The sequence below is a fragment of the Hipposideros armiger genome, unplaced genomic scaffold, assembly GCF_001890085.2.
Source record: "Hipposideros armiger isolate ML-2016 unplaced genomic scaffold, ASM189008v1 scaffold_150, whole genome shotgun sequence".
In the NCBI taxonomy this organism is placed as follows: domain Eukaryota; kingdom Metazoa; phylum Chordata; class Mammalia; order Chiroptera; family Hipposideridae; genus Hipposideros; species Hipposideros armiger.
The window spans coordinates 1,215,800-1,243,660 of NW_017731500.1; the positions used below are offsets into that span (position 1 = coordinate 1,215,800).

The window sequence follows — 27,861 nt, forward strand, 5'->3', positions numbered from 1 at the left end:
AGGAAGGCCTTTAATACATAAAGTGTAGCCAACAAATAACAATTTTCTATCTGAGTGATTTATCCATCCAATAAATATTGAGTATCTACTGTGTGCCACACGCTGGGGACACAGTAGTGCAAAAGGCAGACATGATACTGCTCTCACAGAGCTTGCATTTGGGGGACTGAATAAATAAAAATGCCACATATTAGGAAGTACCATGAAGAAAATAAAGAAACTTGGAAGGTCTATATTAGAGTAGGTGTTCAAGGAAGGCCTCTGCAGAAGTGACATTTGGGCTGAGACCCAAATGACACGAAGGGTCCAGCCAGGTGAAAATCTGGGAGACATGTATCAGGCAGGGGTTCTAGGCAGTGTTCCAGAGGGAACAGCAAGTGCAAAAGCCCTGAGGCAGGAGTAAGCTTGGTGTTCACGGAGAGCGCAGACCAGCTTGGCTGAAGCAGCTGAGGGAAGGGTATAGTGGTTGAGAGTGAGCAGAGCCAGGTCACGTAGGGCTTCCGAGGTTAAGGAGGGGGAGCTTGAGTTCTACTCCAATGAGGAGTCCTCAGAGGGTTTGCAGCAGTAGACTGACATGATTATACTTAATAGCTCTCAAAAAAAAAATCACTGTTTGGAGAATGTACTATTGGGGGGATGCACAGTGGGGACTCAGGAAGATAATTGCGGGGGGGGGGCAGGTCAGGCAGGATGAGGAGTCAAAGCTATTATTTTGGGCAGAGGCGGCAGCAGTGGAGATGGAGAGAAGTGGATGAATTCTGGACATATGGGTCGGGGATACTTAAAAAAAATCCCCTACACAAAAGAACAACAAAAAAAGTGCTTTCAATAGCACTTCCGTAAACTGCTTATTACTTTTACTTCTGTGATCTCATGAGCATAACTGAGTGTAGGGACATAAACGATATCAGGGGCATGACATAGTGCTCTTTCCTTGGGTTTCTGTGGCTTCAGATAAGACTGCAGAGGCCCTTTTTTACATGCAGAATGTTCCTTTCCGTTTGGCCTCAGGGCTCTGTTCTACCCGCCCCAGCTGTTTCTGAGCCTGAAGAAAGCTGTGAACCAGAGAGTTTATTCTTCAGGCGGGCTCTGCCAATCACAGCAGTGCGGGGCGGGGCCTGGGGGCCGGTGGGACACGTGTGCCGGGAGGGAAGCAGGAAGTGATTTCGGGAGTGGAGCCGGCGAGCGAGCTGCAGCAGGGGCTGATGGAAGTGGAGTGGGGGCTCGAGAGGGCACCCTAGTGAGTCGGCTTTTCTCTCCTTCAGCGCCTTCGGGCGAGCCGGAGGCCTGGGGTCTGGGACCATCAGGACAGGAGTGTGGGGCTTGGAAGGGGGTTCCTCTGGGGAGCGGAGGGGCTTGGAGGGGAAGATGGGCTGCGTTGGCAGGTGGCAGGGGGCGGAGAAGGGGGCCCGGAGCTCCCTCTGCCCCTTTCCCGGGCAAGTCGGAGGGTGTCGACCTGCCTTCCTTTGACATTGGTGCTCCAGGATCTTCATTTAGTGCTTCATGGTGGGCGTGTGGGGGACCCTGGACCCCTGGGAGTGGAGGGGGCCGCCATCCCAGCTGCTCCGTGACCCCTCCCACTGGCCCTGGGGGTCAGCAGGGCCTCTTGAACTTGACTGGGCATCTGGTGAAGGTGCAGCAGGCCAGAGATGGTGCATTTGCAGCCAATCCCTGGGTCCGCTGGTCCGCCGGCCACACTTTGAGGCGCGAGGTACTGGAGAACTTTTCCACAGTCACAGCAGCCCAGCCCCGAATCATCGTGCTGGACTCCCCTTGTGGAGTCAGGGCCCGTGTGTGCAGTTCCATTATGTGCCATGTCCACCTCTGCAGCTTCGCCAACATCTTGGGGCCGACTCTTGGAAGGAGGGCAGGAGGTTTGAAAGGGAGAGAAGAAATCCTGGATCAGCCGGGAACTCCTCCTGTGCTGCTGTAGTGCGCCCGTGTGGGGTGGTGTTGGCATCTTCAAAGTTGGGGTGGGAAGAGAATGCCCCCCTACCCTGCAAACAAATCAAGGCTTAGGTATTAACACCCAGCACACAAGGAAGTCTGGGCCTTATTGCGGAAGCTGATTTTGACGTGCCCTTGCGGACTGCTCCTTGTCCCCAAGGTGTGCTATTGGTCTTTCTGCTCGGAGACGACGCTTTGTTCTCTCGTGACTTGGTGTCAGCCTTGCCCAGGCCCTTGTAGGGCAGGACAGTCACTTTCTAAGCTCTTGGTCTTGTAGACTTCGTTCCAGTGTTAGACCAGTGCTTTCCACTTGAATGTGCATAAGAATGCCCTGTGCATAAGAAATGCCCCATGCACCTGGATAGAACGCAGATTCGGATTCAGCAAGGCTGGGGAGGGGCCCGAGATCCTGCATCTCTAGCTGGCTCCTAAGGGGGATCAGCGCTACTGGTTCTCGGACCACCCTTTTTAAAACAGCAAAGGGAAGAAACTTCTCAAAGAGGGGCTGGGTTCTCATGGCCAATGATCAGAGCCGCGACTCTTGGGATAGGAAGGATGGTGGCCTTGGTCTTCCTTATGTGCTCCTTTTTCTTGGATCTCAGGGTGCTCAGCTGTAAATGGGGACAGACATAGAAGAGAGCTTCCCCCTCCCAGCAGCCCCCAGGAACACCCATGAGGTTCCTGTTTGCCAGCCCACAAACCCCACGTTGACTTTGGCTTTTTGGGAAATGCAAATGGTTTCCCCTCTTCTGTAGCTGTTAAAAGGCACATTCAATACAGGGGTGGGGGTGGGGAGGGGAAGGTGTTTTTGTTTGTTTGTTTTAATGACCTGTCTTGGGTCAATAAGTACTAAGAGGATGATAGCTGTGTGCCTTTCTTTGTAAATACTGTTGCAAATTTTATCCACAAGCAGCTAGAAATAGAAAGTTGGTGTCATGATCCAGATGTCTTGTTTTAAAAACAAACACAAACCTCCCTTTTTAGGGTGACTTAACAAGATGACATATATAAAAGGGTGCATTTTTTTAAATGACTTTTTTTTTTCTTTATTTGATTCAGTCACTATCCTGAGTTCCACTTAGACTATGGGGATACCATTTGAATCCATAGATGCTGTCTCTCTGAGGTTTCCTGGCACCGGGCCTGAGCCTGGGCTCACTTGGGCTTATTTGGGCTTATCTGGGTTCACCTGGACCCACAGCCTTCCTAGGTTTGAATCCTAGCTGTGCTGCTGAGCCCTGTGGTATAAGGGCCCCTTACACCCTTGGTCATGGTTTCCTTCCAGGGTCAATAGAGAGAGGGAGTGTCTTTATTTAGCCCAGGGTTGCTGGCTCCTCTGAGCCCTGGGGCCTGGCAGGGCTGAGCCCGGTGGGGTCATGTCCAGCCCTGTGGGTGTTGGAAGGCCGGTGGGGAGCTGAATGAGCCCTTTGAGATGAGGAGGCCCTCGCCCCCAATGTTTGTGTACCAGAACACAGGGCTTTTCAACAAACGGGTTTCTCCGCCTTGTAACTTTCCACAGCGAGAGTCTGATTTCCTATCATTTCAGAACTAGGGTTTAAGTTCAGAACACGTTCAAGTCTAGAGGAGGCTCTCTGAGCAAAAACACGAGGTAATGTCCTTCCCTTTCTTTCCTCTGTGGGCAGTGGTGTAACTTCAGCTTTAGCAGTTGACTGGGAAATGCCCTGTATGGCTCCATTTCCTTGTCCTTGCTGGGTGTCCTAGCAAGGTAAGCTTGTCCAAGGTGCCATAAAAAATTGGACTGAGCCGGAGTATGGTGCCCACGTAGGGCACCGTGATAATAGTCGGCAGACTAGTTGAAGGTCAGTCGGTGGCGTATGCCCTTGGAAGGCCGGTGGCGTATGCCCTTGGAAGGCCACGGGAGCTGCCACGTGAAGCCTTTGAAGGTTGGATCAAAACTCAGGTGGAAGAGCTTTGAGAGGGAACCTGAGCTAGACCCAGTGATTGGCAAGGGCAGGAAGAAGGCAGGTGGGCGGGAAGGCTGCAGTCAGACCCTCCTCTGCTCCCTGCCTTCACGCTCAATAATCCACTTGTTTGAACTTCTCTTCGGAACCATTTTCCAATGTTGTAACCTCTTTCATGGTGTCGTCTCCTCTGGCATCTCCCCAGGTGTCCCCACGTCTCTCACTGAGGGATGGCATGGCGGAAAGGTGCATACACCAACCCAGACACAGGCCAGCTCAGGTGGAGGGGGTTAGAACACCTTAGAACGCGTGCATGTCACCGGAAGGGACCGCCGGCAGCTGACCCTGTCTCGCTCCTCTGCACACAGCCGTATCCAGCATGCTCCAAGGCCACAGCTCTGTGTTCCAGGCCTTGCTGGGAACCTTCTTCACCTGGGGGATGACGGCAGCTGGGGCGGCTCTCGTGTTCATTTTCTCTAGTGGACAGGTGAGTTGCCTGGATTCAGTCCTCTCAGCAGGCTCTGAACCACTCCGCAGAGCCGGGTGGCAGACCCCAGTGCCGCTGGCCACACCTCCAGCTTGTGGGTGGTGTCCTCCCAGTTCTCTGCCTTCTCCCTGCCAGGCCCGGAGAGCAGGTGTCTACAGTTCAGGCATCACGTGCTCCTCCCCTCCTGATTCGAAGGAAGTAAGGAGTGAGGGAAGCCAGTGAGCCAGCGTCCTTGAGCCCCTGCCTGATTTCTGTCTGCCATCTAGTCTCTTTCAGGCCTGGTGCAGGCATGTGCATGACTGAAGGGGAACAGTAGGCTCTGGGTATGACTGCCCTGCTCTGTGGCCTGGGGTTAGCTGGGATGATTGGACAGCCGGGGGGAAAGGAAGGGACTCTGTTTCCTCTCTTTTACCCCAAATCCAGGGCTCTGCATTCCCTCTCCCAGTCCCTTTGGGATGCACACACTCAGACCTGCCTCACCCCTGCCCACGCCACCCCCACCCACCTTTACCCAACCCCCACACATTCCAGGTAGCCCACCGCTCCCCTCCACAGCCCACGCCCACCTCCTACGTCCCAGGTTCCTTTCTCTTCTCCAAGCCCTTGACGCCCTCCATCCTCAGGCCATAGGGTGATCCATGGATAACCTGATGCATGCAGCCTTAGAAATTGTAGGGAGTGCTAAGTAACTAAGTGATTTAAGATCACATGCTGTGAGGCGGCTCTGGAAACTAAAACCCGTCTAGGAAGCTGGCAAGCCAGGCGAGAGACCAGTAAAGCAGGTATTGATGTCGGTGATGAGATCTTGAGATCTTATCAGACCTCACAGCCTGCCGGCCCCTCCCCTCTTCGGCCCCTCCCCTCTTCAGCGGGAGGTTGGGAGGCCGTCAGAAATTTGGCAACACACACAGCCCCAGTGCCAGCTTGCTGTCCACAGGTAGTGAAAACGCTGGAAACCCAGTTCCTGAATGAGAGACCCCCCCCGGGAGCCAGAGGAGCAGGCACCAGGTTACCCCACCCTCCTCCTCTTTCATGACAGCCACGCCAGGTTCCCTGGGGTCCTGTCCTTGTGCCCACTGGGGCACAGCAGCCCGTGTTTTCACCTTCACCAGCTTCTTTCGCTTTAAGAAGGAAAGATCTGAGCCGCACCAGCTGGGGCTTAGCTGGCTGAGCTGGCCAGTGAGACCTGAGTTAAATGCAGCACCGGGGTGAGTAGAACCTCACAGACCCGTGTGGTCCTGGCCAGTGCTGTGGGGCTCTTCGGAAGCGGGGAGCCATCACAGAGGGGCCCCCTTTTCCTTCGGAGCTACAGAGCTCCTGATTCGGCTCGTGTTTGGGTAACCACCCACCCAGGTCAGAAGGAGGAATTGCCAAGACCTTTCTCTGTGTGGAGGCACACAGGGGGTCCCCAAGACCACCCACATGTTTGTTGATGCACTAGAAGGACTCATGGGACTCGGCATGTAGCTGGCTAAGGTTTATTTCAGTGAAAGGACACACAACAGGGCCAGCAGGGGAAAGACAGGCAGAGCCTGGGGAAGTGTGTGCGCAGGCGTCTGCTGCTCCCCACCTCCTGCGAGGGGGGCTCACAGAGTGCTCTGTGTCCTGGCAACCTAATGCAGTAATGCTGTGACATGTCTGCCCGGGGATGCCCGTTAGAGACTCAGCCCCCCTGGTTTTCATTGGGCGCTGGCCGTGTAGGTGCTCTATGCTGTGCTACCACCAAAATTCTAGACTCCCAGGAGGACAGTAGGTGCCCCGCATCAATCACCGGGTTTGTAAAACAGCGACCCACTCTTATCTGTTGGGGAATGGAGGGAGCAGTGCCAGCACCCAGTTCCCAGAAGCCAACCAAGGACCAGGCTTGAAAGCAGGACCTTTGAAAGAGCAGGCGCGGGTGGGCTATGGTAACCCTTTCTGCACAGGAGGTGTGCGTGAGAAGTGGGAGGGGGCACGACATGGGGAGACAAAGACCCCTATAGACGTGAGTCCACAGAGGTGCTCTCTGGTCTCCTGAGCAAACCTCACTTTTCATCTGACTGAAATGGGGTCACTTGAGAGTAGAGACACGCAGACATCTGTCTTCATCTGCTGTCAGCATCGGTATAGCATCACTCAAAATTTGTTTTCCTGATTTAAAGAGTCATACTTTAACTATAGGCAACTTGTGAAATATGGAAGAGCTTAAAGAAATAATTTAAAAAAGTTTCTAATCCCACTTCTCAGAAAGGAAAAACCATACTCAAATTTGTTCAGTTCTATTGGAGTATGCATAAGCATATATGTATCTATTTTCTTTACTTCATAGGGATCAGGTTGTTTGTAATGTTTTATTATTACCAGCTTTTCTCACTTGCTATCATAAGCATCCTCTTGTTTCCCTAAATGGTTTTTTGATTATTTTGTTATTTTTTGGTTACATAAATGGCTATATATATAATATCCCATCATAAAGATGTATGGCAATTTATTTGTCCAATCCCTAACTGCTGGATAATTAGGTTATGTCCTTTTTCCTTGCTTTTAGAAATAGTGTTATGAACACAAATCTTTTGAGCATATATCTGATTAGTTCCTTGAAATAAATGTCTAAAAGTGGAATAACAGGTTTATTGACTGTAAAAAAGGTATAATGTTTCTCCCTTGAAGATGCGGATGAATGCTGATAGGATGATTTTTCCCTGACTTTTTTATTATATCGCCTGGTTTGATTAAATTAGTTGGTTAGATGAACTTGGCTTTTGGCCTGGCGTGCTTAGAGAAGAATGGTATTTGTATGGCTCATTGGGGTCAAAACCTTCCACCTGCCCCAGAGCCATTCAGAGAGGCGAAGAGGCCACCAGTGGGTTCGGATGACTGACCCGGTGGCTCTAGCTACCCCGACCTCAGTGGGAGTCTCAGGGATCGGGTGATTGCCACCCCAACATGTCTGTAATGTGTTCACGTGGCTATAGATTATATCCCTAACTTAGGCCACTTCTCTTAAAAAAACCCCAGCTTTTTACTGAAATGTAAAATGCATATAGAAAAATGCACATTTCATAAGTGTACAGCTTGATAATTTTTCATAAATGCCCATGAAAATAGTACCCAGATCAAGCACTAGAACAGTACCAGCCCCCAAGCAGCCCTTTCAGGCTCCCTTTTGAGCACTACCCACACCCCCAACCTCCAATCGAAGTGCACCCCCTCTCCTGGTCTCTAACAGTACTGAGTAGATTTCTCTGTTTTTATACATTATATAAATGGAGTAATCATATAGCATGTGTTCTTCTGTGTCTGGCTGATTTTACTCTATTTATTTTCCAGTTTACTGAATGCTCCATTCATATATATACATGTATGTACACACACGTATACATATACACATATATACGTGTGTGTGTGTGTGTGTGTATATATATATACACACACACATACACACACACATATATATACCGGGGGTGCCAAAAAATGTACACAAGTGGACACTTTGGTCAACGTTGCTCAAGCAGTAGTTCGCCATAATCAGAAGTGTCTGGACACTGATGGAACCACTTTGAGCACCTCTTGTCATTGCAGAAGTCAAAGGTGACCTGTATTCATCTTTTGTTATTGGTATATATTGAGTATTGCAATTTTAATACAGCTCTCCTTTCTTAAAATGTGTCTACATTTGTTTAGCAGGCTGTGTGTGTGTGTGTGTGTGTGTGTGTGTGTGTGTGTGTGTGTGTGTTCTCATTGCCACATGGTATCCTGTTGTTCTGTTGTATGAATATATATCCTAACTGATGTAGCCATTCTCTGGTCGGTGGGCATTGGGTAGTTCCTAGTTTTGGGCTGTCACAAAGTGCTGCTGAGAGCATTCTCGTACACATGTTGGGTGAGTTCCAGTATGCGTTTCTGTGAGGAGTGGCGCTGCTGGGTCATAGGGCATGCCTGTGGTCACTCCAGCGGATGCTGCCAGGCTGTTTTCCAAAGTGGCTGTGCCAGTCTGTACCCCCACCGGCAGCGTGGGAGGGTTTTGGTTGGTCCACATGCTTCTTGCTACCACATGTCAGTTTCCATCTTTCAGGCCAGCTACTTACTAAAGGTCTATCGTCATAATTTACAGGGAAAGTAGAGGCCACACGTGGGCCAGTGTGAGCCATGCACCACTCTGAAAGGAGGTGCTCATTGGCTGTGGGATGGATGGAAAGTTTAAAAACACTGTTTCCCCTGGTTTTTGGCCCATTCTCTAAAGGCTTGGATCCGGGCTTCCAGTTAGGTGTGAAAGCTCAGGCGTGGACCAGTCTTTATTTCTGTGGCTCTCAGGTGTGATGGTTTCCTCCTGTCCCAGGACATTTCATTGCTTAGAATCTGAACCCTCTCGTTTTTCTTTTCAGAGGCGGATTCTAGATGGAAGTCTCGGCTTTGCTGCAGGGGTAAGTAGCGCGTTACAGGAGGAATGGAATGGATACATGTTTATTCTGACATTTCTCTGCCAAAGGGTATTCGCGGTCTCTTTCCTTGTGACCAGGATACGTCTCTGTGATCTTCGGGTGTTAATGGCTCCCGCTTGTCACCCACCCTGTTTATTTCCAGTGTATTGAATGCCCTCCTGCCCCTTCTTCAGACAGCAAAAGAGGACTTGGAAACTAAGATAATACTTAGGAAGGGGCCTACCACAGGGTTTTGTGGGCACTCATTAAACTTCGTTTTCTCTCCTCCTCTTCCCCCTTAAAAGACCTTTTGTTATAGACATTTTCATCAGGTAAAAAAATGGAGTGAACCCTGTGATGCACCCCAGGTACCCACCACCCGGCTTCAATCACTGCTGACATTTGGCTCATCTCTTTTCAACTGTCTTCCCCCAACCTTCTTGGGAGGTTGGAATAGTTTGTAAAAGCAAGTCCCGGACAGCGTGTTATTTTATCTGTAAATTCAGTGCATATCTCTGATGGAACAACTTGTATTTTTGAAGCACGTTCACCATGGCATTATCACACCTACCAAAATTGACAATCATTCCTTACTATAATCCAGCACCTAGTCCGCTTTCAAATTTCCTCCTCCATTTTTTTTTTCAAAGGGTGTCTTCTAAAATACTTTTTGTGAAGAATGGGATCCAAATAAGATTTTCTTATTGAATTTGTTGTGTCTTTTAAGTTGCTCTTATTCTTTGACAGTCCCATTTTTTTTCCCATGCTAGTAATTTGTCAGAGAAACTGGATCCTTTGTCTGTAGAATGCCCCATATTCTGAATTTGGCCAGTTGCTTCCTTGTGCTATCTAACTTGTTCCTCAGTCTCGTGTAAGCAGGGAGTTAGACCTCCGGGCTTGATTAATTCAGATTTCCCTTTCCAGGTATGGGTGTGTCGTGGTGGTGCTGTGTATTCCAGTCGTGTTAGCCACAGCTTAGTTTATATGTAAATTTAGTTGGATAATGGTGGATGTCAAACCCTTATGCTGTTTCCATAGATGAATGACTGATGAAACAGTTTTGTTTCAGTGCCAGATGTTTACATGCCAGGAATGATATGTTTTGCAACTTCATAAACTTAGATGAAAGCATTTTAAATGTCAATTTCAAACTGAGTGATGGGGTGCCTGATTTTTCAAAGTCCTTATGGGGGTACATAGATAGAAAGCTGGCTCTTCTGTGCCATCTTCATGCTCCTGACCAGGCACTTGGGTGTCCTGTTACTCTTTTTAGGCCAAATGACACTGTAAGTTTTATGTGGCAAAAGACCAAAAAACAAAAGGAATCAAACAAAACCAGAGTGCTAGGCTTCAGGACGCGTAAGAATGAATTTGGGAGCATTAAAACATGAACATTTAAGATGTAATTCCCTTACAGACATCATCAGACCAGTGTATTACCACGTTCACTTCACTGTGAGGATCTGAAATAGTTTTATTTCTGATTTTTAAAGTAGTTGGCAGGAAAAAGAAAAGCGGTTCTAAAAGTTATTTATGTGTATTTATCAGAATATAAGTCATTTGCTTTCCTAAAGTTGACCTTGAACATGAACTAGTTGCAGAAAGGAACTCCTGGTAGAGCACCAGAATCACAGAGAAAAGCAAAAGTGTGATGGAGAGAGTTGGGACTCAAACTCAGGAAACTTCAATGGCATTGGCGACTAGAAGCATTTATTCTCATAAATGCTTCCCCAAACTAGGGAAAGGCAATAGAGCCCAGGTGGCCTGATCTGTAGTAGTTGTTTTTACTTGTCATGGAATGATTTGTATTTAATGTAGCTAACCAATTGATTAGGACAGTGGTTCTCAAACAGGGGTGATTTTGCCTCCCAGAGGACGTTTGGCCTATTGGGTTGTCATAAGTGGCATCTAGTGGGTAGCGGCCAGGAATGCTGTTGAATAGCCCAGGATGTGCAGGACAGCCCCCCTGCATTCCCCAAGAAAAAAGGAGCAATTCAGCTCCCAGTGTCAGTGGTGCCAAGCTGAGAAGTCCTGGTCTAGAGAATTCTGATGTATCATCTCTCATCACAGTGCGAAATCATAAAAATTCAGATGTTTTTAAAGTTAAAAAAAAAAAAAAGAAGAGGAAAGTCCCCTTGCCTCTCCCACGTGCTTCCCAAATGTCACCACTGTTAACCTTGAGCTTGATCTTTGGAGAACTGTCATGAAGCCCTTACAGTGTGTTGGACAGTTAAGCATGCCATAGTGCCTGGCATCTTAAAGGTTCTGCTTCCTGAACAGAGCTCTGAAGATGCTTTGAATTAATATCTTGAAAAAGGGAAAATTGGCCACCAGTCATTTGACTGGGGTCCCGGCGTACCTTGTGCAGATGTAACATGTTTTATTATCTGTTGTGCAGACATTTACATATGTGTTACGTGCACTGAAATACGTATCTACTATAATGCTGCAGTGACATATTTCTACGATATAATTGTATAGTAAAGCAAATGTTTCTGTAAGAGAGATTCCTGGGACCAGGGTCATGCGTATTTGAAATGTGCTTCGCAATATGTTTTATGGTTTGTTTTTTCTCATTAGCAAGGCCTTGAATGCATTAGTCAGGTCTCTTTAAATGACTCCTCTTAAAATCCATTTGCCTGTTTGTCTCCTGACTCCTTAAGTCACTCTCCAAGACTAGTAATCATTGTCTGTCTTCTTAGTACCCGTGTCTGGCCTTGATTTTTGCCCGTGGCATGAACTCAATGGGGAGAAATGTTACCATTTTTTTTTTTAAAAAGGATAGTCATTATTTCCTGTTAGAGTCCCAGCATAAGAGAACTTTAAAGCTGGAAGAGAGTTTAGATGATTATGATAATTGACATTTATCGAGTCCTTCCTATGTCCAAGGTGCCCTGCCAAGCGCTTTCTGGTCATCTCATTTTAATTTTCATAACAGCTCGGTGAGGTATGTACCAGGTACTCTCATTTACCCCCACTTTGTAGATGAGGAAACTGAGGCACAGTGACGATAAATACATTGTTCAGGATCACAGAGTGAGCAGAGCCAGGATTGGAACCCACGGTCTGACTGTAGAGCTCCTACTCTTAAACCACGGCGCCTTCTCGCTGGTGGCTGGTCCAGCTGCCTCTGTGTGCAGACAGAAAGCAAATCCAGAGAGAGGAAATGGCTTGGCCAGAATTGAAAATTGCCTGATGGGGGCAGAGCAAGGACCAAACCCAGATGAGGAGTCAGGGGCTGCCAACGCTTAGCTGTGTGACCTTGGGCAAACGCCACAGCTGACCTCAGTTGACTGCTGAGAACTGAGGACATGGGACTGGGTGGTTCGTTAACTCCTTGGATTTGCACGCTTCGAGGGCTGAGTCCCAGCAAACGTTAGCATAGACCTTTCTGTTGTAAGGCAGCTGCGAAGTGCTGCAGTTTGAATTTTGGTTCACCTGTTCACCCACTCACCTGTTCAGTGGTAAATTTAAACACATAATTGAATATCTTTCCATCCCAGTGAGAAAGCATTTGTTGTCCCCAAAGGTAAACGTTTGGATGACTTTGGAGAGGCTGAAACATCGGAATCACCATTTTAATTTTCTTTGCTCTGGCTCTGAGGTCTCCTGTTGGCGAGGCTGGCACTAACGGGGGATCTCTAAATCAATATACATTTTCTCGAGGAAGAAGCATTTATGTGGAATACATATGACCGTGGAACTGCAGAAGAGAAACACAGCCTCCCAAATCAAGCAGCTTACTTCTGAGCACGGAAAGGCAATTTCGTATCTATATTTAATCCCACAGGGGGCTGGATTCTTATGGAAGACATGATTTTCTTAAGGAGGTTTTGGCTGAGTCTACTTTTGTGCAGCCAGTGGTGAATAATGTTTTCTCCACATCACTGGCTCACTGTTGGAAGTTAATGATGCTCTTCAATGATGGCCTCTGAGTCTGGAGGGAAGGTGGTGACCAGCTGTTCTCCATTTCCATGGAGAAATGGATGGGAAGAAATGCACTTAATTGTCGCAGGAGAGATTCAGGGAGGAGAGTTCAGCCAGATCCACTAGAAAGGCTTATTTGAGAGGAAATAGTGGAGAGAGAAGAGCCGAGGCTGGGGAGCAGCCATTGAATTGGGTCTTCAGAAATCCTAGCGTTCATACTACCAGTCCGATAGATCCTGACTGGGAAGTAACCGTTGCTGTTACCTTTTTCATATTGCCTGAGAGGCAGGGAAGCCTGATAGGTCCTAATGGAGACTTTTTACTGTGAGGCCTTTTGGACTACACTGAAATGGGCTGGGCCACAGCCAAAGTACCACCACCAGACGGTGTGAAAGGAGTGTGCTCTCTGGCTGTAAAGAGGCCCCTGCAAAGGTCAGTGCTCTCCGTTTCTCTGAGCCAGGATTTCCCTCTGTATGAGGCTGAGAGAAACACAGGGCCCGAGGTGACCTCCCAGGGACACTGAACATGCTTGGGCAGTGAGCAGACCCCACCCCAGCATCACGTGAGCTGGACGAGTCAGCTTGCAAGTTTCGGGGCAGCCGTCCAAAGTGGACCCCCTCATTTGCTTTTTCAAGATTTCGGGAGCTGGAGTGCCCCAGGGCCTCCTAGACTCTGTTCTCTGCAGCCTTCATGTTCTGCACTGGGATGTAGTGACCAGGTAGGTGAGGTTTGTCTGTTGCAGGGCTAAGGCCGCCCTTTAGATGGGCGCTCAGTGAAGAAACGGGGAGGTGTACTGGCGTTAGCTTGGCGGGACGTTGAGCTAGCTGCCCCAGTCAAAGGGGTCTCCTTTGACACGTAACTGAGTGTGGCCTGGTGCGTAAAGGAGATGTGGGCACAGGCCCTTCTCTAAGCAGGACTGTCACAGCCTGACTTCAGGATTCTTGGCACAGTCGTTAAGGAGCACTTGCCACTCCTGCCACCTTTGCTTCCTGAATCGCGATGCCGCAAGACACTGACACTCTGAACTCTCATAATCGAGGGTCAGGGACTCTTAAGTTTTGTGTGATGAGACAGATGTCCTCAAACTATGCCAGGCACGGGCAGGAGACATCGAATCCATGAAGGGTGACAAGCCTGACTTTCGGCCCAGTGCTCCTGGCACCCAAACAGTAGTGGTCTTGTAAATGCAAGGGCGATGTGACAGCTCTGTCCCCTGGTCCTCCCCACCTCCTGGGCAACATGTATCAGCAAGACAGGGGCCTTTGCTCCCAGTGCATCCTGATTCCCGGCTCCACGTTGGGAGGAAAAGCAGTTTTGCTGCATGTAGGGGTTGCGAGTGAGAGAGGAAGAAAGGAGAAAGGGAAGAAAACCACTCAGGAAGGAGTCAGATGATTATTTTTATTATTGTGTTTCTTTCTTTTTAATTTCATGCTTCAGGTTTCCAGTGTCATTCTAAACAGTGCAGGGAAGGAAACGATACATGTCACCTGTCTACACTGATGGGAAGTAGCAGCGTTTGTCTTGGTGGAAGAGCTCACATGTCTTCTCTTGCCCCGCCAAGCATCGGGGGCAGTGTGGCCAGAGGCCTGCCCGGAGGCCCCTGGCCGGCCCCCACCCTCTCTCCCCTCTTCCCCACGTGTGTCTGCGGCCTGTCTCCGCCCTGCTGGCCTGGGAACATTGCCTCCCCTTCATTCGCTTCTGCCTGCCTTTCCTTCGCGGTCTGGACCTGCCATATAGATTGGCCGAGGCGTTCTCCTTGGGGATAACTGTTCCTCTTTGGGGACACCCTCCCCTGTTCCCATGAAGGAGAAGGTGGGCGCGTACGTAAGTGATGAGCAGGAGATTACAAAGGGCCCAGAGATTCAGTTTAAATAGTCAGATGTGAGTGCTCCAAAGTCACAGTAACTTTTATTCATCTCTCTGTTGGAACAGGTAGATGTTTAAGAAACCGTGGGTGCCAAAAAAATGTATACACATGACTTGTATTCATCTTTTCTTATCGGTATATATTGAGTATTACAATTGTCATACAGTTTTTTCCTTTTTTAAAACGTGTATACATTTTTTTGGCACCCTCTGTATATTCTCCTAAGATGATTAGCACATTTTCATTCACTCACTCATTCATTCAGCAGTTAGTGAGAACCTGCCACATTCCAGGGACTGTGCCAAGTGTTCAGGATTTTAGCAAGTGCTCGGAGACGGTCTGTGTCTTTAAGGAAATTATGATTGAGTGCAGAGGTGGGCCCAGTGCCTGTTTCTGTAAATGCTGCAATCACCCCCTTCTTCGTGGTTTCTCTTTTCCTTGGTTTCGGTCAACTGTCAACTGCGGTCAGAATATGTTAAATGGAAAATTCCAGAAGTAGACAATTCATAAGTTTTAAATTGCGCCCCGTCCTGAGTATGGGGATGAAATCTCAAGGCATCCCTCTCTGTCCTGCTTGATGTGAGAATCCCACCTTTGTCCAGCATTTCCACGTTGTTGAAGATCCCCACCGGTTAGTCACTTAGCAGCCGTCTGGGTGGTCAGATCGTGGTATCGGCATCGCAGTGCTTATATTCCAGTCACTCTTGTTTTACTTAAAAATGGCTCCCGAGTACAAGAGCAGTGATGCTGGCGAGTCCGATACGCCAAAACGGCTTCCTTTAAGTGAAAAGGTGGAAGTTCTTGACTTAATAAGGAAAGAAAAAAAAATCGTATGCTGAGGTTGCTTAGATCCACAAACGAATCTCCTGTCCGTGAAATTGTGGAGACACTTGTGCCAGTTTTGCTGTCGCAGCCCCCAACTGCAGAAGTGATGGATGGCCACAGTGCCTGGTCAGCGCTTAGTTAAGATGGAAGAGCATTAAATCCGTGGGGCAACACACATGAACAGAAAACGTGTTCTAATTGGCGGCAGCGTGTTGCAGCAGAAAAAGCATGGAATCTGTGTGAAGACTGCAGCAGGGAGCCCCTGAAACAAGCGCTCGCATTCTCCTACCTTTTATTATGGTAGATTGTTATAATTGTCCTATTTTATTATTAGTTATTGTTCTTAATCCTTACTGCACCTAATTTATAAATTAAACTTTATCAGAGGTATGTGTAGGTAGGAAAAAACATGGTATATATAGGGTTCGGTGCTACCTGAGGTTTCAGGCATCCACTGGGGGCTTTGGAAAGTATCCCCCCCATCAATTAGGCGGGACGGCTGTGAAAACTAATTGGAACCCAGTCATGCACGTTTGTTCACATATTGTCTGTGGCTGCTTTTACATTACAGTGGCTGCAACAGGGCTGTATGGCCTGCAAAACCTAAAATATTTACTATCTGGCCCTTTACAGAAGTTTGCCGACCCCTGATGCAGTTCATGGCAGGGTTTTCCAAGGCCTGGTGGCCGTGTGAACAGCCTGTGCCTTGCAGGGTCCGGGCTGGAAGTCTCAGGACGCGCCCTGTAATGTCTGGTGTTCCTGAGTAGGTTATCTGCTCGGGGCCCCCACTTGGTAGTGCGCCCTCCCACAGGGGGCCTGGCCTTCGCTCAGGAAATCTATGCTGCCGCTGCCCCTTTGCTGGGCTGGGCCTTTGAAGACGCTTCTGGGGATGCTTTCCAGTGACACAGTGATGAATCGTGTGGACCCCTTTGCCCCATTCTTTTTGTCACATAAGGCACACTGTGTGTTAAGACAGATGGCCAAGGGCAAAGTGTGCAACATGAAAAAATAAAGCTAGGTTTCCAGGCTCAAACCAAACTCAGGTTTGTGACCGTCGTTGGCATCCGTGGTCTAGCAGTGAGCTAACTTGGCCTAACGTGGCTGGCAGTTCGGTCCCAGTAGCTCTCTGGCCTTAGGGAAGCCCCCTTCATTCTGATGCAGTGGTTCAGCACCCCGACTGGATGTTAGAGTCACCTGGAGCGAGGGAGAAAGCCCAGTGCCCTGGACACACCCTGGACTAACAACCTCAGAATCTCCGGGGATGGGATGAGGCTTCAGTAGTTTCTACAGCTCCCAGGTGATGGATTGCAGTGTGCCGCCAAAGCCAAGAACCCCTGTTCTAGTGCAGACTGTGTTTTAATGAGGGATGAACTGGTGTTTGGAAAAAGCAGGCTCCATGTAGCTCTGGAGCTAAGAATCTAACTGAGCCAGTACGTAGGGCTGGGGTCACGGTTAGGAGAGCACTGGACATGGAGGATCGGGCCGTGGAACTTGGATGGGGACGTCAGGAGGAGGCTTCTGCCTCTGCGCTCCAGCCGCAGCCCTGTCCGCTGCAGGCTCCCATGGCAGCCCCCGTACACTTGGCAGTTGCCTCGGTTCCCAAGGCTGGTTGATTTTGATGGCAGCCTGAGGGTGGGGGAGGGTGGCAGTTACACTGTCAGGTTCATTTTCTAGTTGGCCCGGTGATATTGGCCAGCTGCCAGCTGGGAGCTCAGCCCTTTCCTCTGGACCCCGTGACTCCTGCAAAAGGAAGATGGGAGGCAGGACCTTTACTGCTTGGAGAACTTGGGCTTGGATTTAAATTCACCTTGATGCACAGTCCTCGTTGGGCCATATACTGTGTCTGAAAAATCTCAGGACTGGCAGGGCCTCCTGGGAGTCATCTCAGGCATACTTCCCTCTGCCATCAGACAGGGTGTGATGTTTCACTGGATCCAGACAGATGGTGGGAGTGTAGCTTGTTCCCAGATACTTCTGTGAAGCAAGACTCTACACTTATTTTTTCTTTTCTTTTTCTTTCTTGGTAACATAATTGAGAGTTTAGCTAGTTGTTAGAAACTTATTTAATCTAAATGCCTTCTGCCGTAATTTAAATAATAGAGAGTAGCTGACTGTGTCTCATAGGCACCTTGGTACACGTCACATTAGAAAGCATTCACTGAATGTCAGTTCTTTCGAAAGATACTTTGAGCGAGGGATCAAAGTTAATGTTGATGAAGCTTTGTCCTTTAGCCTTTGCATGACAACACCAAATCTATACACACGTTATTAGCACAAGTGCTTTGTGGAAAGGCTGCATATTATTGCTTTTTAGTGGCTTGCCCACAAGGAGGGTGAAGAGCTGGTAATCAAAGCTTTGTCAAGGGCCTGTGCAATTTTAGCAACAGCCCAAACGTGCTTGTTTTCTTCCTTGGAGAGTGCCTGCCCAGAATGTGGAAGCAGGGAGGGAATTGTCTTCAGGCCAAGCCATCCACCATTTAGGGAGCATCTACTCCGTGCAAAGCATTGTGGGCAATATGCAAAGAGGCAAAATAGAAAACCTCTCTGCAAGGGCCTTAAGGTGGACAGGGAAGAGAAGTCACGTTCACCTGTAATCATGAGGCAGGCCGGCATGTGGCTGTAGGAAGGTAATGGACAAAAAAAAGGTGATGGGAACCCAGACACTGGGAGGTTACTTCTAGTTGGGGAATTAGAGATGACCTTTTCATGGATAAAGCTCAGGTTGGAAGGAAAGGGGGGTTTGAGGATGGGGAGGGAGCAGGGGAAGGAAATGATTTATAGGCAGAAGGAACAGCAAATCGGAAGCATGAAAGAGGCAGGTACAGGGCTGTTGAAGGGATTTGTGGTTTAATTGGGAGGAGATGCCAGAGAAGTAGGTTGGGGCCGGATCTGGACAGCCTGAGAATTGATGCTTTGTTCTCTAGACTGGTGGGGAGATCCTGGAGGTTTTTGAGAGGGTGGCATGGTCAGAGCTGTACTTTCCGGAAGTGCATTTTGTGGGTAGCAGGCAGCGCAGCCGTTGGGAGCGTGCAGGGGAGGCTGGCCGTGGAGAGGCAGGCTGGAGGCTCTTGCATTACTTCAGTTGGTGTCTTGACTCATTCGAGGCCTTAAGTTCGGGCCGAGGCAGAGGAGTTAGGAAAGGGGAGAGCAAAGGACACTCCTGCTGGAGAACTGAGAGCACCTGGCAGTCCTGTGATTGTGACAGCAGCCAAAGAGATTTGAGCCTATAACAGGTGCTGTGTTCGTAGGGCTACTTCCCCTGGGGCTGTTGGAGAATTTGGCATCACCGTCCTGGCATATGGGCCGAGGGGGAACTCTACCAGAAAAGGGGGGGCGGGGCAGGAAGGGGATGTCTCTTAGGTTTACATCAGGCCTTTCTCATTTGAGTGGGTTTGTACTTTGGAATCTGTGTGTTGGGGTGGTTTCCATGGCAACCAGACACCTACAGCTAGTTGTACTGATTGTGATGCTGCCTGCTGCTCTGTAGGATTAGGCTTGACTGAGAGTAACTGAGAGCTGAAAAACAGTGGCTTCAACTAGAAAGACTTCTCTTGGGTAGAAGAAGTCCAGTGACTGTGGCTGGGAAAGTAGGTTCAGGGAGTCACCAGGGATCTAGACTCCTTTGGTTTTGCTCACTGCTTTGCCCCAGAGGTGAGCCTTTCTTTGTCTTTCTGGCCTGAGGTGGTTGCTAGAGCTCAGGTCATCACATCTGCCTCCGAGGAGGCCGTGAAATGGCAGGAGGGAGGGTGGGAGGGAGGTCCCCTGAAGTCCTGCACGATAGCTCCACTTAACATCTTACTGGCCAGAACTTATTCGTATGACCTCATCGGGCTGCAAGGAAGGCTGGGATACATGGTCTTTTAGCTGTGCTGTAACACGCCCCGCTCAACACTGGGATGCTATTACTGAAGGAGAGGGGAGAACAGAAACTGGAGTAGGCAGCACCGTTGGCCATACAACCACACAACCTAATGCAGGGAGAACTTTGAGCCCTAATGCTATTATTATCATTATTTAGCTGTTTATTTTTAAAAAAACTTTATTGAGGAACAGTGTTTTTTCAAGGACCCATTAGCTCCAAGTCAAGTTGTTGTCTTCAGTCTGGTTGTGGAGGGTGCAGCTCACTGGCCCATGTGGGAATTGAACTGGCAACCCTGGTGTTATGAGCACTGCGCGGTAACTACCTGAGCTAACCAGCCGCCCCATCTAATGCTATTATTGATTTACAATCTCTGTGTACATTTTGTATATGCTGTTTTTTTTAAGTAGGTTGTATTATTTCTTTCTTTACCTAGTTTCTTTCAAACTGGAGACGTAATATATGAACATGGTAGGAAATTCAAGTAGCATTAAGGGTATACGATAAAAAATAAGTTCTTCCATCTCTTCATATCAGCCAGGGCTTTGGGGGTCATGAATGATGGGAAAAATTTATCTAGCATAAAGGAGAAAGAACGTCTATTGGCCCATGCAATTAAAATATCCAGGGAAGAGTAACAGCCTCAGATACGGTTACTCCCTGCGACCTGGCTTTCTCCATCTCTGGCCCTGCTTTTCTTTGTGTGGACACCTTAGGATAGTCTATGCACATCCTCTCAGGCTCAGAGGAAGGAGAAGTCTTTCTTTCTTATCTCAGACTGTCCTGGAATTGAGTTTCATGGGCAGGGAGTAACTGGCCTGACTTGGGTTATGTGCTCGTCCCTGAGTGATAATCCTTGTTACTATGGGGATGTAGTGTGTTCAATGGCTGGGCGTGGGCCACCTGCCCTGATGTCCTCCCCCCACCCCCACTAGATAAAACGCAAAGACTAATAATGACTAATAATGGAGGGAGAGATGGCTCCTCTGAAGGAAAATTGAGATATAGTTGCCAAAGTAGGTGTAATAGATGTTTGGTAGCCATCATACAGCAAGCGACCCCCACCCCCCTGGGTGAGTGAGAAACCACCCCAACTTGGTGGCTTATGTCAACAGCCTGTTATTTCTGAGGATTCTCAGTTGGCTGGGCTCAGCTGGGTGGTCCTTTGGTCTTTTTTTTTTTTTACTTCACTGGGGAACTGTGTTTTTCCCAGGACCCATCAGCTCCAGGTCAAATTGTTGTCCTTCAATCTTAGTTGTGGAGGGCGCAGCTCAGCTCCAAGTCCAGTCGCCGTTTTCAATCTAGTTGCAGGGGGGGTACAGCCCACCATCTCATGCGGGAGTTGGACCGGCAACCTTGTTAAGAGTATGTCCTCTAGCCAACTGAACCATCTGGCCGCCTGGTCCTTCTGGTCTTGCCTGGAGTCCCTCATGAGGCTGTGGGCATCTGGCAGCTTGACCAGGCTGGAGGGTATAAGAGGGCCTCCCTCACGGGCCTGGGACGACACTGCATGTCGTCTGGGCCTCTGTCCACACGGTGACATGTGGGTCAGCGGCGTAGCGCAGGCTACCTTACACGACGGTGACAGGGGTCCAGGAAGCTGCAGGTGGAAACCGCGAGGTCTCAGGAGACCTAGACTGTGGACCTCACACAGAATCACTTCTGTCAATTCAGTTTGCTGACTTAAACACCCAAGGAAGAAATTCGAAGACCCAGTGAAGCTCGAACGGTTCCCTGTAAGCAGCAGAGAAGCAAAACCTTGATGGGCCCAGATTAGTCATAGGGGTTCCCGGCTCCTGAGAGGAAAGGCGTTAGGCTGCGTTCTTCTCAGCACAAGGGCTGTGTTGTTGCAGAAGCAAGAGTTAGCTGTTGGGTGAGGTGGCACTCTATGGCGAACAGTAACGTAATGTCCTGGCCGAATCTTTTTGGTCACACTCTCTCTTGACAGTGGCTGTGTCCAGGCTGTGGAGTTGGAGGGACCATGGAGAAATGCCACGTCTTACATTCCATGCTTGGTTTTGTTGGCCTGCACCTGTATTACTTTGATTTTTCCCCCCATTTTTTTAAGGATAAAAAATTCTCCTTCAAATTCAGGCATTGATCTTCCCTCTTTCAGGGGCGTCTGCCTCGTTTTATGAACTTAGGGTATAGAGAGCATTTTGCTGAGGGCAGAGCGACGCAGAGAAAGCCCTGGTGTTTCTCAGGCGGGTGGGTGTGTGGGCAGAACAGAGGGACAGTGCCAAACTGGCTTCTGTTCGTTTCATTGCCCCCATGAGCATGGTGACAAACATGGAGGCCATGGAGCTGTACTTACGGGCCGAGAAGCCTTCCTGGCTGCCTGTCCCAGGGCCTGGAGAGGGTTGGATTCAGGATGGAGCTGGGGGTTTTCTTGACTTCACATCGCTTTCCCTCCCTGATGCCTCCCGCCCCAAAGACTGGGCCCTCAGGAGTGCCTTTGTAACACTGCCGCTTTCCCTGGGGGAGCGGCCCCTCTCCAACCGGAACCCCCTCTCTGGCAGCCGGAGCGCCCTCTCTAGCAGGCAGCTGAGGCCGGTCAGGAAGCAGAGCTCTGATCCTACACAGTAATAATAACAAAGAGAGTGTTTGGGCTCAGACAGGGAGTCCAGCGCCGTGGGTTGTATTTCTAGCTGGGCTGCTTACAATCCCTGTGATTAGAGGCAAGTGCTGTTACCTCCAGGCATCTCATGGCTCCACCGAGACTGAAATCCCCCCCACCGCACCCCCCACCTTGTGTGAATAGTGGGAGGAAAAAACCCAGTCCTGACGGTTGAATGCTCCTGCGCCCTCCAGACCACAGAATAAAATGACAGGGAGGCAAATGCGTTAATAGGCTGCTAGGGGAAGCTGATTTTTGCTGTCAGAGTGCCCTGACTTTTAATCCCACATTTGACTTTGGCTCAGGGCCGTTTCCCCCCAGAACGGGCCAAACAGCAAATGGAGTAGAGCCCTCAGGCCGATGGAGGTTCAGCTCCACCAGATTTGCGCATTTGACTTGCAAGCAAAGGGAAGCTTTCGCATGTACCTGTGCACAGATTTTTTTTCTTTCTTTCTTTTCCTGTAGGTTTCTTTGGAAACCTCTCTCAGTTTCTAAAGCTCTGGCCTTCTTGTGGAGAAATCAACCACGACAGCCCTGGAGCTAAGTGAGTTAGTTCAGCAGGAGGGTAGAAAAAATTTATATTTGTTAATTGCGTAAATGAAGGGAAAACAGATTAGTATCGTATTTAAGGCAGGAGGAAGGGGCGCAGAGTCATTGCCTGTGCATTGGCTTTAAATAGATTACCGATTTGAATTTTCGTTGAGGGGGGGGAGGTGTGTGTCCATGAGCTGACTGCAGGGAACACTTGCGTCTCATGGGCTCATGAGCCCCAAATATTATTATGTGACACTGGTTTATTGCTTTGTATTTTTCAAAACACTCTCCCATCCATTACCTCACTGGCCCTCGTAACAATCCTGTAGCTGTGGGTTTTATTGTTTGCAGATAATAAATGAAGGTTTTGTTGCATCCCATGCTGGACTCCTTTGTTCGAACTGACCATGGGATGTAAAGACGGGTGCCCCCAGTGGTCCTCCTGCACTCTCCTCCTACCCCGGTGTGCCAGGCACTGTTTTAGACGCTGGGGATAAAACAGTAAACAGCCAAAAAAAAATTCCTGCCCTCGTGGGGCTGCCATTCTAGCAGAGCGAGCCACACGATAAACAAACTCTACAGTAAAATATACAGCTTGTCAGACAGAGGTAAGTGTGATGGAGAACCGTGAAGGAAAGGAGGAGAGAGAGCACCCTGGCGGGGGTGGGAGCCAGATGATGAGTATTGCAATCTTAAAAAGAGTAAATCAGTAAAGATGTTAAGGTTAAGGAAGTGTTCCTGACTTGTGGGAGGCTCACAATAATTTTTTTTTTTTATGTAGTGAACAAAGAAACAAATGCTCAGATGAATGGATGAATGGATGGATATGGATGGAGGGATCAAGAAATGGATATGGATGGATGGATGGATGGATGGATGGCTATGGATGGATGGATGGATGCATGCATGGATGGATGGGTCATACCTCTGTATAGACCTGGGCTTCCTTTGAGAGCCTCAGTGTGCCTAAATATTTTTATACTCCCTTGCACCCTAAGTGGGACCTCATCTCAAGTGGCCTCTGGAGAGGGGAGCCCCTCCCTGCTGGAGAGAGCCAGCGTCCGGCTGGACTGGAACGGGAGTGCTCCTGGCACTGTGTAGGTTGAGTTGGGAAGTAAATTGTTGCCAGCTGGTCAAGGGAGACTTTGCCTTATCGTTTACTCCACCTTGGCCTTGTCATCATAGACTTAGTTCCCAAAGCCCTGGGGGTTTGCCTGCTCCATCCCTCGGGGGGCCTGGTTCCCCCCAGATCCTTGTCATCAAGCATTTCTCCTGAAGGGAATTGAGACAAACACCTGTAGCTCTCTGGGCTTGTTCCACATAGCCCTTGTCTGTAGAGTCTAATTGCTTATTGGCGTCTCCCTTCCCAAACTTGATGCACCTAGAAGGCAGGGCCTGTCTAGTTAGTTCCCTGTTGAACATCGGTCCCTAGTACAGGGACTAGAACATACTTGTAGTTGGCATTCAAAAGTATTTTAAAAATAAGTGTTGAATGAGCATGGGGTATGCATTCAAGGTTTTCTTTGGGGCTGCCTGCCTTTAGGACACCCCCCTCCCCCCCTGAGTTTTTCCAGATCTGTATGTGCTGATTTATATCCCTGGAACCTCAGAATAGAATCTGAAAAAATAGGCCGTGAGACACCCTCCCCACTGAGTCTGTAAGGAAATCGGTCTTTCTAAATTCTGCCAATGAAGGAAGAAACTAATTGAATGTAAGCTCATTACATCTCTGAGGCACTTTGAAAATTTCCCCACGATTTAATTATGATGAACTTCTCAGGATGTAGTCATACCAGGAAATGTCTCAAAACTGTCAGCCACATGGGGTAAGCTAAGGGCACCCAGGGGTGGGGACTTTGGCTAGTGGAGATGCGCTCTGCTATTGTGATGAGCCCCAGAGTCACCTTGCTCGGGCTTGATCCTGGCTTCTCAGCTTACTAGTTGTGTGAGCTCGGGCTCACTTAGACTGTGTAAGCCTCGGTTTCCTCATCTGTAAAGTGGAGATCATAGTACTGTCTCCTCTACAGGGTCGTTAGGCAGATGAAATGAGCACGTATATTGGAAACAGTTAGCACAGTGATGAGGACCTCGTAAATGCCCGATACATCTTGATGATTTTTATCTCACATCCAGGGAAGTGGATGGAGGACATGTGCGGAATTTGGGATTGGTGTAAGTCAGTGAACTTGGGTATTAAGGTTTGGGGTCAGGTTCCTTCCAGTAGGAGGCCCGTCTATTGCTAAGCATCCCTCTTACTCATCCCCAGTTGATTCTCTTTCCCCGGCAGACTTCTCCAAACCTTTCTTCTCAGCAGCATGATCCGATATTACTTTATTTATATATAATTTAAAAACATGGATCCTACTGTACATAATGTTTAAAAAACGTGTTCTTTCACTTGGCTATATCCTGAAGTTTTTCTTGTTATTTTGATGGATGCAAATTGACCATAATACTTGTGGTCGCCTTTGTTGAGGAATAACTGAAGTACACTAAACTGTATCCATGACCGTGGTGATATTTCTTACTGATGACTCGTTGGACATTTAAGTTGGGCTCGATTTTTTTGGAATCATTGTTTCTTTTTTATCAATACATGCATATCTAGAAAGAGCAAATGTTAATAAAAAGCTCATAAAAAAGGAAACAGAGCCTTCTCCCCCACCTCCTGTGGTCCTGTCCCCTTTTCTAGAAGTAACCACTTTTGTCTGTTTCTTGGGAAATTTCCCCCCATATTGCTTAAATACATTTATTCTGCAGTTTCTTGATTTGGAAACCAGTACCCTTCGGTTCTGATAAATGTTATTTTATGCTCCTTTATAGTTTCCCCCGCTGGTCCTCTGCTCTCTCTTATTAGTTCTTATTCGTCTTATTAGTTTGCTCTAGGTCTTCCTGGACCTGGCCTTGCATTTTCCTCCCTTTCGCTTGTTATTTTATCATCTTTGCTATTTTGTTCAGCAGGGTGGGGAATTTCATTGACTTTCACTCCATAAACAGAGCCAGTGTTTCTTTTCTTCTTGTTTTCACAGTTTCAGTTTCTGAAAATTCTGTCTTCCTGTTGTTTTTTCTTTTCCTCTAGCATCCTGTCCTTTTTCATGGAATTATTGCACGCATTCATCTCTCTCTAAGGGGAATGATAGGTTTTTCTCTTTATCAAGGTTCCCTCCCTGAATTCCCCGGGTTCCCTCTTGAGTTTCTCCATCTTTCCTGTTTGATTATTTTCGCACCTAATTTTCTCTAATAACAATAAAAATAGAGGCATGTCGTACGCGTGTGTAATATCTGGCATTTATAGAGCCTGTGGGCCAGCTTTTGCGCTAAGCATTTTACATGCATTGTTGCATTTAGTCCATGTAACGACATTAGGAGACAAGCACCACCTTGGGAACCGTGTCATGGTCAAGAGCACGGACTCCAGAGCCACGCTGGCTGGGATTGAATCTTGGCTCTGCTGCTTATGAACTATCTGACTTTGTTAACTACTTAGCTTCTCTGTGCCTCAGTTTCCCATCTGTGAAGTACGGATAATAACAGTACCTGACTCTTAATGTTAAGAGGATGAAGAAAGTTCCTGGTACCTGGTCGGTCTTTATGTAAATGTCGTGGTTGTTATTAATTCCATTCTACTTTTGAGTGTCACTTTATTTCTATTATTATTTCTGTTTTCCATATGAAGGAGTAGTAGCCCTGGAAAGGCGATTCTCTTACCCAGGGTCTTCCAGCTGGCGGCTGGAGGTGGCGGCGCTTTGATTTGAATCAGGTAGCCTGACTCCAGAGTCGTGCCTTCTGCACATCACGCTGTTTCGCCTTTCATAAAGAGGGAGGGGGAAGAAGAGAAAAAGACGGCAGATCGGCCCCAGACTTGCTGGTGGGGCTGCCATGGTTGCCAGATGAAATACAAGATGGTCAGTTAAATTCTGATTTCCAAAAAAATAACTTTTTTTTCAGTATAAGCGTGTCTGAAATAAAAATAATTACTAATCATTTATCTGAAATTCAAGTTTAACTGGGAGCCCTGTATTTTTATTTGCCGAATCAGGCAGACCTAGGTGGGGAGGTTTTTCATGCTCCCCCCAGTTCCTTGTTGAGATTCTGTCGCATCGCTCCTGATCTCCTGCCCTTCATCTTCCCAAGGTCACTGCCACCACACTGATGGGAGTCGCTTGCATCCTTCAGGTGCATCTGCACAGAAAACACTCAGACAACCCCTGTTTTCATGAGTGGCGAACATGAAATGTGATTGTGTTTGATTTGGGGGTGACATTTTCCTTCTTCTTTGAACATGAAGCTCCGGCCCCTAAGCCTCACTGGTAATTTCCTTCGAGCAGAGAGGAACAAAGCCAATAGTTTGGTGTGTTATCACCTCTCTGGAGGGAGATCGTGAAGCGGGGGGAAGCTGCTCCTACCTAGATGCTTGAGTTTTTCCGCAATGGAGCCAGATGGCTCGCTCACTCTCCCCGTTCGCATGTTAGCAGGGGCGCTTCCTCAGCAGCCAGACCTGGGACAGATTGGAGGTGTGAGCGAGTGCTGGTGTTGGGGTGGGGAGGGCTTGACCAGCTGGTGTAACTGCCGATCAACAGGCCGAAGGTGAGAGCGTGCTGATGGATTGGTGGCTGGGTGCCATCGAGGGGTTGCTCTGGGCAATCTCATGTTCTCGCGCTCCTGATGACCAGCTGGTGAAAAGGTTCAATAAGGGCCCTCCGCCCTTGTTTTATAGTCCTCGTGGAGTTAATGATTTTGGCAGGCTGAAGGACTCTGGGAGTCCTTCCTCATCTAAGCTAGTCCAAATCTGCCTTGAAAGGACTGAAGTAAGTAAGTATAATACTTGCACCTCTCCATTGTTCAGCATACTGGGTCTTTGGAAGAAGAATGGCGAACTCGAAACAAAAAGTCCAAATGCTACTTGACTTTGGAGCACCGTGGTCTTATTGTAGGCATAGGCAGCATCATTGCCAGTGGGCCACATGGGTATCTCTCACACAGTAGCTGCTTAGTAAATATCTGTTGAGTCGAATTGCACTTGGGAATGAGAACGAAGATTTGGAGCAGGACTGGGCTTGATGGTAACTCGTTTTTAGCTCTCTTGCTCTGTTTTGCAGAGGAAGTCAGGATTTGGTTGTTGGTCAGTATATTTAAAGCCTAGATATGTCTCGGGTGATTGTCCTTTCTTTGAGGAATTTAGGGCAGTCTAGGGCTTCAGCACCAAAGACCCGTGGTCACTAAGAATGGCTGCTGAGAGATCCTTGTGGGTATGATTTCTGTGCTTGTCTTACATTGCCGGCCCTTAGTGTTTAAGAGTGGCCTGCCTCTCAGCTCTCGTCCTGGGCCTTGTCAGGTACTGGGCAGTTGTGTTGGATGACCTAAGCCTGTCCCCAGAGATGCCACTTTAGGGTGGACCCTAGAACTTGGATTCTCGATGTACTGTCCATGGCGCAAGTGTGGCTCCTGAGAACCTGGGGCCACCTTCCTAAGGCTT

At 48.4% G+C, this 27,861-nt stretch overlaps 1 protein-coding gene across 5 annotated transcripts in view; it reads left to right on the forward strand.

Moving 5' to 3' along the window:
• Window positions 1–1,135: 1,135 nt before the first annotated feature.
• Window positions 1,136–27,861, forward strand: part of SLC39A11 (solute carrier family 39 member 11) — a 349,675-nt gene continuing 322,949 nt past the window's right edge. For 2 of the 5 annotated variants that reach the window (XM_019650980.1, XM_019650981.1), the window contains exons 1-3: window positions 1,136–1,240; window positions 4,238–4,356; window positions 8,721–8,759. In XM_019650980.1, coding sequence (XP_019506525.1) covers window positions 4,249–4,356; window positions 8,721–8,759 — 147 coding nt within the window. In that variant the 5' untranslated portion in view covers window positions 1,136–1,240; window positions 4,238–4,248. Of the gene's footprint in view, window positions 1,241–4,237; window positions 4,357–8,720; window positions 8,760–17,915; window positions 18,003–27,861 lie in introns of those variants that run through there. The other 3 variants (XM_019650983.1, XM_019650985.1, XM_019650982.1) reach the window with 2 other exon arrangements.